The 12946-nt window shown below is 41.1% G+C and overlaps 1 protein-coding gene across 1 annotated transcript in view; it reads right to left on the bottom strand.

The window, feature by feature from the left end:
- Nucleotides 1–7168: 7168 nt before the first annotated feature.
- The window catches only part of COLEC12 (collectin subfamily member 12), a 180669-nt gene continuing 174891 nt past the window's right edge, over nt 7169–12946 (bottom strand). The window contains exons 9-10 of the mRNA XM_079108340.1: nt 10597–10742; nt 7169–8616 (exon numbers count right to left, since the gene is read on the bottom strand). Of these exons, the coding sequence (XP_078964466.1) occupies nt 8597–8616; nt 10597–10742 (166 nt within the window). The 3' untranslated portion in view covers nt 7169–8596. The remainder of the gene's footprint in view (nt 8617–10596; nt 10743–12946) is intronic.

Genomic DNA, 12946 nt, shown 5'->3' with positions numbered 1-12946 from the left:
TTGGAGAAAGTATCTTGGAAGAGAGGGGACATGAGATGTGTCTTGAAAGAGGAGTTGTATTTGGACCCGTGAAAGAGGGAACACATATTTTGGCAAGGTGGAGGTCAAGGAGAAGAGCAAAGGCCCTGGGGCCATGGAGGTGGGTGCAAGTGTGTGGGGTGTCAGTCGGGGTCCAACAAGAAAAATATGGCATCTCAAGCTGGGAAATCAAGGAGAGTTTTGAGAAAGGGATGATTAAAAATATATATAGGCAGGGTTTAGGGAAAACCAAGCACAAAATGTGGGACTAGTGGCAGCTTGAGTATTACTAGGGCCAAGAGAAATTTGCTACTTCTGGACCCAGAGAGGAAGCTGGGCCACCTGACAGGAGTTGTGGTCTTTGTTAGAAGGATGAAACCTATCCCTGGTGGCCTTCAGGAGGCAGTGCAAGGAAATAAATACTCCAACTTCATTCTCTCTCTCCTGTAGTGCCTCTCATTGTCCAGACACCCGTGGAATTCATAAAGATCTACCTTCCAAAGCCAAGAGAGTGGTGAAACAGGATGAAGAGATCTGGAGAGACAAAGAGCAAATACCAGACAGACAGTTCCTGGGTTAGGACCCAGGAACATATCAGTCAGCTGTTGCCCTAACAATGCTGTGTAATGAACAACCCCCAAATCCCAGTGAAATGTATATATAACATTAAGCATTTCCTCTCACAGGTCTGTGGGTTGGCTGATCTCAGCTGAGCTTGGCTAACTGTCTCTGCTGCAGGTTCTGAAGCTTGGGCCAGCTCTGCTTCTCACTGCAAACCTTTTCTGACTGGGGCAGCTTTGTCCTAGGAGCCAGGCTGCAGGAGCAGCAGCTCCCCAGGTGAAGCTCTTCTCATGGTGCAGTTCAAGGCTTTGGTTATATCACATCCACTAATATTGTCCAAAGCACGTTGCATGACTGAGCCCAAGTCAAGGGCAGGAAAGCACTTTCCTCCCATGGAGATGGGGGAATTGTCAGATTGCATGGCAAAGGGGGTGGAATTGGGAGGCATGAAGAACGAGAGCTAGTCATTTGATCGGTCAAAGTCTTCACGGGAAGGTGAAGGGGAGAACGTGCTGGGTAGGAGATTTCCTGTGGGCCGCTCTCCATGGAGCAACTACTATTTACACTTCTTTCCCACCATTTCCCATTTTTCCTTCACTTTTAGTAATGCAATTTTTAGTTGGGCACATGGCTGTATTTCACAACTAAAGACTACATTTCCCAGCTTCCCTTGCAACGAGGTGAGGCTATTTGACTAGATTCTGCCTAAAGAGATGCGAGTTGAAATGATATATGTGATTTCTGCCTTTTAAGGGGACATTTAATTTCCTGGCTTTCTCTTGAACCTGCGGTGTGGACTGTGGCTGTGGTACTAATCCCTGCTGGACCTTGCAAATGAGAGTCACAGCCAAAGGATGACAGAGCAACAAGACAATAGGAGTGTGGCTCCCCTGGGCTGCTATGACTTATAGTTAGGTGCAAGAGAGAGAAGCTTTCATCTTATTTAGATTGTTGTTATTTTGGGGTCTTCATTTCAGCAGCCAAATCTATAACTAATACAAATTGATAGGAACCTTTACTCTGATAACTAAAGGAAGGGATAACACAGGAAGAGGTGCAACTTCATCTTCCCCCCAGCATTTACTGGTCTAAAGAAGCAGATATACCATCATTTTAGTTTTTCTTTTCCATGTCACTCTTCTGAAATATTTTGAAAGGGAATTTTCTTGGTGAAATCATTGTCAAAGCAACATCTCCTTATGAAAGCAGAACCAGCAATTCTAGGGCTTGCCCTTTATGTGATTGCCACTTATCTAAATACAGACTAGAAAGAAGATCTGATTCAAAACTGGACCTCTTCGACTCCAAAACACTTGCTCCCTTCATTCAACACTAATTAGTCTAGAGGGTTCTGAGAGGCTCGGTTACACAAAGAATCTATGGTGATTTCTCCATCTGGACCTCTCTGGACATCCATGACAGTGGAAGCCATATTGACCTTAGCTTCTTTGCTCATTGGCAGTGAAGGGATTAGCCAAGTGCTCCTATCAAAAGTCTGCAAATCAGGATTCCTACCTCATTTACCTGGTTCTATTAGAAAGAGAGGGTAGTCTTGATGCCTCAGCTGATTTCTTAAGACCAAGAGAATCAAAGTACAATCCAGAAGCTCAGGCTGCCAGTAAGGTCACAGTCAAAGCATGGGAGATAGCATGACAGTATGGAGGTGAAATGACATGGGATTCAGACCTCAGTTGTTCGGACAATTACTTAACCTATCTAATCTTCAGTTTCTTCAAGTAGGGGCTGGAGATAATACATGTCAAATTCCTAACCCACTAGCTATAACAGATAGCTAGTATAGAGCTAGCACTTTGTTCTTGTTCTTGTCATGCCTGACCCATCTCTTTTGCTTCATGGCAAACAAATTGATTTTTAAGAATCTTATAACTCCCTGCAGCTTCCAGCAGTGATTTAGTGGGGCACTAAGAATGATGGTCAAGAATACAGCAAGTTCTGGCAGCAAATATTGGAAGACTGGTGAAAAGACAATTCTCCATCCCTGACCCAGGGGCTTTAATCAAGACTCTTTGGTTAAGCTCATTTAATGACCTGTCTGGATAAATTGTTGGAAGATGCCCCAGCCCTGGCAGCTGACTCCACCCAAATTGCACAGTGATCTCTGCTTTGCAAACTTGAGGCTAGTAAGTCCTTGGAGGAAATGGAGGCTGGACTATAATCCTGGCTATGGCAGGCAGGACTGGACTGGGAGAGTCCATTCATACTTTCAGTGACCGGCACATGCAAAGTCCAGGGGAAACCTTTGGGAATTTAAGTTGATTTCTTGAAGCCTGCTTTCATCAGGCTCTTTGCCCACCTGGTATGTCTGGGCAAGCTGCAGACCATTTTGAACAAGGATATGTAGAAGAGGAAGATGGTGGGGGGGGGGGTGTGAGTGAAAAAAAAAAAAAAAGACAACATCAGCTTTGTGATTCAGAAAATAAATTTGATGCCACACCACTAAGGGATTCTTCCAAGGAAAATGGAATAATTGTATGGTGAAATAGAATCTTGGAAAGAATGAAAAGGTTGCCTGTACTTCTAAAGATGTTGAGTATGATGTTAAGAAACGAGATATCCCATCACACTATATGTGGAACCTCACCCAAAATAAGGGGAGAAAGGGGAAGAATAGGTATCTAGTAGATTAGACAAAGGGAAATGAAGGGAAGAGAGAGGGGATTGGAAAGGAAAGACAGTGGTTTTCCTATGTACATATATGAATAACACCATAGTAAATCCCACCATCATGTACATCCATAAGAATGGGATCCTAATTAGAATAAGACATATTCCATGCTTGTATAATTATACCAAAATGAATTCTAGTGTCATGTATAAATAAAAAGAACCAATAAAAATATAAAAGCAGGAAAAGGAGGAGGAGGAGGAGGAGGAAGGAGGAGATTGACAAGACCACTAGGATTCTAAAGCTTTTCCTTGACTCCATGCTACATTCTTGGTAAAGAGGATGACTCTCGTTCCTTATCTGATTCTTTTAACTCAGTTTTCCACTCATTTTATTATAGTTTGCCTCAGTATCTACAGGTTCCATATCTATGGATTCAACCAACCAATTGTGGATTGAAATATTCAAGAAAAAAAAATTATGTCTATATTGACTATGCACATTTTCTTTTTTCTTTTCTTTTCTTTTTCTTTCTTTCTTTCTTTTTTTTTTTTTTGGTAGAATGGGTTGACTGTTTTTTTTTATACCTTTTTAAAATTTATTTACTTCTTATGTGGTGCTGAGGATGGAACCCAGTACCCTGCATGTGCTAGGCCAGTGCTCTACCGCTGAGCCACAACCCCAGCCCCATTATCCTCTAAATAATACAGCATAACAACTATTTATGGCACTTACATTAGGTATTATAAGTAACGTAGAGATGATAATTAAAGTATATGGGAACATGGATAAATCCTACACTGTTTCATGTAAGGAACTTGGGTATCCTTGGAGTTTGTTATCTGTAGAGTTCTGGGAACCCATCCTCCATGGACACTGTGGAATGACTTAGATGCTCGATACATATAAAACCAATTGTTCGCAGCATGAATTTCTTCATTTCTCTTGCTTGTGTTCTCTCATTCTTCAGTTCTTTTAAGATTTCACAATTGACCAGCACATTCACTTTTTTCTGAATTCAGTTAACTTTTAAGCCTTTCCACTAGTCTGCCAGTCATCTAATACAGTGAAGGGGTTTCCTTCTTATTATCCAGAGCACTTGGTGCAACCTTTTGGCATGGAAGGAGGGAAGAATCTATCCCTCCTTCAGGGCAGTCTTGTTGGGAAAGGATTCCCATAAGCAATGATCCTTGAACCAAGTCTTGAAGGTGGTCCTTTCCAGATATAAAAGGCAGGAGAAGAGAATCCAAGAGAGCACAGAGGTAAGACAGATCATTGTGGCAGGTGCAGGTAGCATGGTGTGACTGTTTAGTATGTGGCAAAGGAGGGTGGGCTGCAGTTGGAGGGGAAGGCTCAGAGGGACTTGGGAACCAGGCACCAACAGCCTCATTGTCCCTGCATGTGCACTTTCAGGCAACTGGGATTCTTCAGGTCTTAAGCAGGGGAGGAGGGAGGATGGACTTGTATTTGGGGATGTAAGAATGAAGAACTTCTTTGCCACTCATACTTCAGATAGAGCGCTAATTTCCAGAATCTATAAAGAACTCAAAAAACTCTACACCAAGAATACAAATAATCCAATCAACAAATGGGCTAAGGAAATGAACAGACACTTCACAGAAGATGTACAAGCAATCAATAAACATATGAAAAAATGTTCAACATCTCTAGTAATAAGAGAAATGCAAATCAAAACTACCCTAAGATTTCATCTCACTCCAATTAGAATGGCGATTATCAAGAACACAAGCAACAATAGGTGTTGGCAAGGATGTGGGGAAAAAGGTACACTCATACATTGCTGGTGGGGTTGCAAATTAGTGTAGCCACTCTGGAAAGCAGTATGGAGATTCCTCAGAAAGCTTGGAATGGAACCACCATTTGACCCAGCTATCCCACTCCTTGGCCTATACCCAAAGGACTTAAAATCAGCATACTACAGAGATACAGCCACATCAATATTCATAGCTGCTCAATTCACCATAGCCAGATTGTGGAACCAACCTAGATGACCATCAGTTAATGAATGGATAAAGAAACTGTGGCATATATACACAATGGAATATTACTCAGCCATAAAGAATGACAAAATTATGGCATTTGCAGGCAAATGGATGAAATTGGAGAATATCATGCTAAGTGAGATAAGCCAATCTCAAAAAACTAAAGGACGAATGATCTCGCTGATAAACGGATGAGGACATATAATGTGGGGTAGGAGGGGTTAGCGTTAGGGTTAGGGTTAGGTTTAGGGTTACGGATAAGGAGGGTGGTAAGAATGGAGGAAGGAAGGACTGTATAGAGGGAAAAGAGGGGTGGGAGGGGTTGGGGGGAAGGAAAAAAATAACAATGAATCAAACATTACCCTATGTAAATTTATGATTACACAAATGGTATGCCTTGACTCCATGTACAAATAGAGAAACAACATGTATCCCACTTGTTCAAAAAAAAAAAAAAAAAAAAAAGAATGGAGAACTAAGCCAGACACAGTGGTGCATGCCTGTAGTCCCAGCTACTAGAAAGGCTGAGGCAGGAGGATCACTTGAGGCTAGGAGTTCAAAACCAGTCTAAGCAACACAGAAAACACTTCTCAAAAGCCACAGGAGAACCTGAACTCAGAATTACTCTTTTACCAGTGACTCTGGGCAATGGGCAAGTCTTCAACCTGAGCCCTAGTTTCCTCATTTCCAAAGCAGGGACAGTAGGTTGGCATAAAGATCAGGAGAGCTAATGTATGTGCAAATGGCATGTATACTTAAGAGTATCATTATTGTATGAGCTTGAGTCATGAATGAGTCAACAAACTTATATTCTTAAGAGATCAGTCATCTGAAGCCAAATACGCCAGCTTGGTGTAGTTAGCGGATTTCCTCAGCTGTCCACTTCTTAAGCATCTGTTCTTGTTTCTAATGGGAGCAGCCATCACTATTTGTGTGCTTCAGCATAAACCCTAACTGCTACCCACTGGAAGAATGGGAGGGGGAGAGCTGATGAGCATTGATCATTAAAGAAGAGAAGAAAATGGGTTTTTTTTTTTTTTCCTTGATATGCTTGCATTCTTTCAGGATCCATTTGAAGAGGAAAACACTTTCCATTGTCTCATTGACTTGACAATGCATGTCAAGTCAGGTGCCTGACGACCACATCCTATTTTACTAAATCTCTTTCCCAAGAACATAGTTGTCATGGAGTTCATAGAAACCTGCTACGTAAACGGTAAGTACAGAGATGTCCACGAGGCATCTCATCATGCCTCATCATTCAGTGTGTTACAAAGAAGGACCCTGGTTCCTGAAGAAAGGAAAACACTTTTCAAAGCTTGGGTCTGAACCCTGTCTCCCATGCACAGTGATGATGGTGTGACTTAGAAAACCACGTCCCACACCAAGTTCTGGCGCCTGTGAAATGGGGCGGGTTAACAGGCCCACTTCATGAGGCTGTTAGGATGAGGGGACGCAGTGAGTGACAGGCCTACGGTACAGTGCCTGACAAATGCTAAGCACTCGGTAAGTGGTTATTAAGCTGGGAGAGGAACAACTGTAACTGGAAGCTGGCATCACCTACTTTGGTGATGGCATCAGACACTCCCAACTTTTCTCTTTCTCTTTTGTGGGGCTAGAGATCAAACTCAGGGTCTCATGTACACTAAGCAAGTGCTATACCACTGAATGACACTCTCGGTCCTCTTCTGAAGACAAACCTTAATTAACGCTGAAAAACAGGAATAGCATAAAAAAGGACTGAATTTAATCTGAAAAGATTCTTGAGCCTGAAGCACTCTTAAGAGTCCACTGCCAGCCTCATGTCACAGGCTTCTGCCTGTTAAGCTCATAAGACTGTGTCCTGATAGCCTGACCAAGCCACCTGGACAGCACAGCAGAGCATAAAGTTGCCAAGGGGATGGTCTTTCCCAGCTGTGAAAAGGCACACGTGGTGATCAGAGACAAAGCAACACAGGTGCAGGTGTGAAAGTCAAACAGTTTATTCTTTTTCTGGGTTATGTAGCAGCACTGCTGGGAAGACCCTGGGGTGTGGGGAGAGGGAAACTGTTGGATGGGATCTTCCCTCTGAGCATCAGTTACACTCAGCGCCTCACTTCAGCACTTTTCATGGTAGACTTTTCAAAGGTAAGACAAGGAGTAGAAGGAAGATGGGCTTGAAGGAAAAGTTCTCGGAGGAAGTTTATTTTTGTATTTCATCGTGCATGTGCCTTGGAGTTGTCTTTGGAACCTGATTTCAGACCAACAAATGTTCCAGGTAGCATATAGCTGTTTCCATCTTTCCAGTATCTCTGCCTTTGGCTGATGTGACGCCATACTCTCTGTTTAGTATTAGCTCTGGTGTGGGCCTGATACCATGTGTATTCACATATCAGCCATGAAACAGGGCCTTCCAGACATCCAGATCAGGGGCTCTAACCTTCCCAGCAGATGCCTCTCCACCACCCCTGCTCCACCAACATGAAGCCAAAGCACATCCTGAGTTGACCCCTTCCTCTGGGGCTGGCCAGACACACCACAAAGGTGGTGACACATGATGGGCTGAACACAGAGCCTGCTAGACTGAGCCACGTATGTGCTCAGGCTTGATTTATACCAGCAAAACCTGCAAGGATATTTCTAGACACCTCAAGAGATTCACTGTTCTGAGGAAACGATACATTAAAATATATATATATATATATATATATATATATATATATATATATATATACACACACACACACATATATTTAATTATATTTTTAAACCACAACTGAAAAAATTATTTGCCATTGGGTATAATTAAATCTGACAAAAACCCTAGGATGTTTGATTAGTACCATTGTTGTTTTCTTTGGCTCCATGTATTATATTGGTAAAATGACAATAAAAGGGAAAATAATTGTAAAAGGCAAATATTTTGTACAAAAATACAAAGTTTTAAAAGCTCTTTAAGTATATTTCATATTATTACTAATAGTTGGCCTATATATCTGTATGTCTGCATATTTTTCCTACATCTGGGATTTTAGAAATGTAAGGTACTGTTCACACAGTGTATTTAAGTTCTTCCTATAGCTCGACAACCAATGATGGTCTTTCTGATTGAAGCATTCCACATGTTGGAAGGTAACATTTGTATAATTGTATGGTTATTGGCTGAGAAAAATCTATGTGATTCAGTCCATCTTCACACTGACAATTGACATCTCATACTAGGGGAACATTTTTGTTCCCAAGTCCTTGGGTAATGGCAAACACTAGTCGTCAATTTTCTTCAGTACTTAGCTTTCAGTGCTTCCCTTCCCCCAATTTGGTGAGAAGGTGTTGAAATCAGAAAGGAGGAGCATCCTTTGCCTTTGAGAAACTGTCTGGAAATGTGTTCATGTTATGGCATCACAGTCCACTATAACACCGATGATAGTACTAGAAGAGAAAAATAAGGATGGACATTAGTTTTGCTTAAAGAATAGTTAATGTTTCCTAGAGGAGAAATCTTTAGGAAAGATTCTAAAACACATCATTGAACATTTTCTTTTTTAAATAAAAGGTCTAGGGTTGGGGTTGTGGCTCAGTGGAAGAGCACTTGCCTAGTACATGTGAGGCACTGGGTTTGATTCTCAGCACCACATATACATAAATAAAGGTATTGTGTCCATCTACAACTAAATATATATATATTATATATATAACTAAATATATATAATATATAATATATAATAACTAAATATATATATATGTAAAAAAGGTCTAGAAATTCTTATTCAGATTAAATAAAAGCTAAATTTCTTTTCTTTTATTGCGCTATTGGGAATCAAACCCAGGGCCTCACACATGCTAGGCAAATGCTCTACCACTGAGTTACGTCCCTAGCCCCTAAATTTTATTTTGAATGGATCTATTCTGGGGGAAGCCTAATCCCTATTCAAATCTCAAAAGGTCAAACGAGTACACAAATTACAAATCTGGGTTGTTAGCATTGACTGCAATCTCTTATTTAAATATTCACATTTCTCCCCTCAATTTACCAGGGTACACATAGTTCCTTATTCTGTGATCCCTATCACTTGGAACAATATTTGACACATCAGAGGTATTCAGTAATTGTCTGCTAAGTGGGTATATGGATAATCTGAATCCCGGATAGTTCCAAAAATTATACTTAAGGGTAATATACTTAAGGGTTTGGTCAAACACTTTAAAATATCAGTTTTATTGCAATATAATTCATAAAATACACAATTTATCCATTTAAAGTGTTTAATTCAGTGTTTTCCACAAGTTTGTTCCCATTAGAAATAACCTAAGGTAGAAAAGATTTTCATTATTCCCCAAAGAAATTCCATACTTATTAGTATTCCTTCTTCATTTCCTTAATCCCCTACCACAAAATCTAGTTCTGATGAACAAAACTAAGAGACTGGGCATAGTAGCACACTTCTATAATTCCAGTAACTTGGGAGGCTAAAGCAGAAGAATCACAGGCTAGAGGTCGGCCTCAGTAACTTAGTGAGATCCCCATGTCAAAGAAAAATTTAAAAGAGCTGGGGATGTAGCTCCTTGGTTAAGCAACACTGAGTTCAATTCCCAGAAAAGAAAAGAAAACTAAGATGCCCATTCTGAAATGTTTTTAGCAAAATGGGTTTTGCTAAGTTGCTGAGCTTGCCTGGAATATTTGATCCTCCTGCCTCAGTCTCCAGAGTAGTTACGATTATAGGTGTGATTCCTTGTACCAGGCTGATGCCCCATTCTGAAGAGGGTAATACATTTAAAACAGTTTTTTATTGTAAACAAATGGGGTACAACTTGTTTCTCTGTACATGAAGTAGAGGCATATCATTTGTGTAATCAGACATTTACATAGGGTAATGGTGAGGAGGGTAATATATTAAATAAAGTTTTAGATAAGTGACTTTTGAAGTCAAGAAAATCTTCAAAGACCTCTTATAAGAGATACAGACTATCCCTCCATTACATAGCACAACACTGGCCTACAGTAGATGTTCAATAAATACACATGGAATTGACTGCTTGATCAATGTGGATGGATGTGTATACACACCAGACATGACATTGGTGCCATATTAAAGAACAATATTGTAAGTGACAATATTATGTGACAATATTATAAGCTGTTGACCTGGGCCAGTTAGTCTGATATTTATTGAGTACTTCCTACATATATGGCACATTTATTACCTTATTTAAGTCCTCACAACAACCCAGTGAAAAAGATCCTATTACTATTTCCCTAAGATTAATAAGCCAGCCCACTGTTCAGCAGCAGAACCAGGTCAGGAACCTAATGAAAGAGCCCCTGCATTTGAAGTCCTTCCCCTCGCCACCTTTGCCTCTGAAATAGGACATAAGCTCTGCAGCCCTCGTCAATCCCATCCCACTGCTTACCTGTCTCCCTGTCTTTTTCACAAATGAAGTTATTGATGTCTTCACACTGGAAATCATTCCACTGTCCAGCATAAATCAACCCAGCACAGTCTTCTCCTGGCCCATGGCCCTGACCCCAGTTATCTGGTTGTCCGGCTTTCCAATTTCTTTTAAGGAAACAGAAACAGAGTGTCATTTGCATAGGAATGCAGAGGTTTGCTTTGCTTACTGGAAGCAGAGGAATGTAAAACAAACAAACAAACAAACAAGCAATTTGAAGCATATTGTTTGTCCCGGAACAAAAATGCACTGTTTGAAAGCAGGGCATACTCTCATTCGGAATCAGAAGCAGCGGTTCTGCAGGCCCGTGGGGAATGCAACATCTCCCTGCAGGCTTGTTATCTCTGCCATGATGAAATCGGCTCATGGAGCTTCTTCACAAGGCTGAGGGAGTGAGTCCTTTTTGTGACACAATTAGATGAATGACTTCCTAACGTGTATTGGAATGCCGACCTTTGGGGACGTATGTAGGGTGCATGTGTGCATGCTCTGTCTCACATGTGTGCTTGCTTGTGAGAACTCAGAGGGATGCTTGTATACATAGATACCTTGCCCCTCACACGTCAAAGCATCAAGGAAGAGACAGACCCTTGATACACATTTACAAGAACCTACAATAATGAACAACTGGTTACGGGTTTCTGGCTAGAGGTAGATGGTTGACTGTTTTAGAAATAAAGAGTAATTTAACCTTACTGAAAATGACTCATGTATTTCACTCCCTTTTTTAGGGAGAGAGATTCTTCATAATGAGTTTTCTTTAGGATGTGTTCCCTTGGACTTTGCCAGAGCTAGCAGTTTTTGATTCTGTTTTCATTAAGTAAATTAGCTGTGCTTCCAGTCTCTGTTCTTGAAGGTGAACTCTTTTTTTAAAGATTCAGGTTCACACCCAGAAACTGTGGTTTTTTGCCCAGGAGGACAAGCTGGCCTCACGTGGTGGGTCAGGAAGAACAGCTGCAGTAGGTACTTTGCATCACTACTCACCAGACAAAAGTTGCCTTGGGATCACTCAAGGGGTACTCATTGCCCTATAGCTTTTGACAATATGACCCCCAAACCAGAGGGCAGGAGGAAAGGACAAGTGAAGTTTATTGCCAATAGGTGGGAAAGCAACTGACACCCCCAGGCCCAAACATGTGTCTTCAGATTTTAAAAACTAAAGTGATCTCAACTAAGTAAATCTAATGATGCAGATGATTTAGGGGAAACCATCAACTGATGAGAACAAAAACAATGGGATGACCCCTAGGGAGAATTAGAAAACAGTTACTCCCTCACTCCATACCCATAAAGTACCTACTATGTGAATGGCAATGAAGCAGCGCAGAGCACAAAGCCCCAGATCTCAAGAAACTTAGATAACAATTCAGAATCTCAGACTGTCACTGTGATGCCAGACACAGATAAAGGTGGGAAGGAAAAAAGTTTATTTGGGGGGTGCAGTTCTGTCCACCTTGCAGGTCACCCCTGGAATTGTCAATGATGCCTGAGCAGTTCTGATCTTGTTAATGTACATTTCATTCATTTCTGCCAGTAACATGAGGGGGATTGATTCTAATTTCGCTTACAAAATTTGAGATCTACAACTCCTGCATGGAACACTTGATATTCTTGGTTTCTCTGTTAATTGGCAAACTTTAATTATGGCTTCTTTGAGTTTAGAATACCTGTTTTATATTGCATTTTCTTTTAAGTTATTTCAAGCTAAGTTGTTAAAAGAAGGTTATAGACTAGACTGAAAGATAACCAAGTGATAAGGAGATGGCTTCATCACTGTTCTCCATTTGGCTTTTTGTTTGTTTGCTTGTTTCTTGGTACTGGTCGGGATTGAACTCAGGGGCACTTGACCACTGAGCCACATCCCTATTTTGTATTTAGGGACAGGGTCTCACTGAGTTGCTTGGTGCCTCGCTTTTGCTGAGGCTGGCTTTGCAAGTGATCCTCCTGCCTCAGCCTCCTGGGCCACTGGGATTATAATCCATTTGGTTTTCTAGGTCACTAGAATTCTTTACATACAGAGCTCAAGGCTTTTCTTAGGACTAACAGCTGGGCCAGCATGAGTGGGAGGTGGGGTAAACAGAAGCCAGCAGTAGGTTCACAGTGTACACTTCAGGATAATTCACCTCAAATGTTATTTCAGGACTGTGAATGGGCCCGTCTCCAGTCAAGGGGCAGATGCTGGCCAGGAATCACATTTTCACAGGTATGTAGTGAAATGAGAAAAAACAACTGTGTGTTTGTATGTGAATGTAACATATACATTCTAACTGACTCATATACATTCTAGATGTCTAACTGACTCTTCTTCAGA

Source organism: Sciurus vulgaris (assembly GCF_902686455.1).
Source record: "Sciurus vulgaris genome assembly, chromosome: 13".
In the NCBI taxonomy this organism is placed as follows: domain Eukaryota; kingdom Metazoa; phylum Chordata; class Mammalia; order Rodentia; family Sciuridae; genus Sciurus; species Sciurus vulgaris.
The sequence above is the reverse complement of the archived record's forward strand: the minus strand, read 5'-3'. Positions and strand labels throughout refer to the sequence as shown.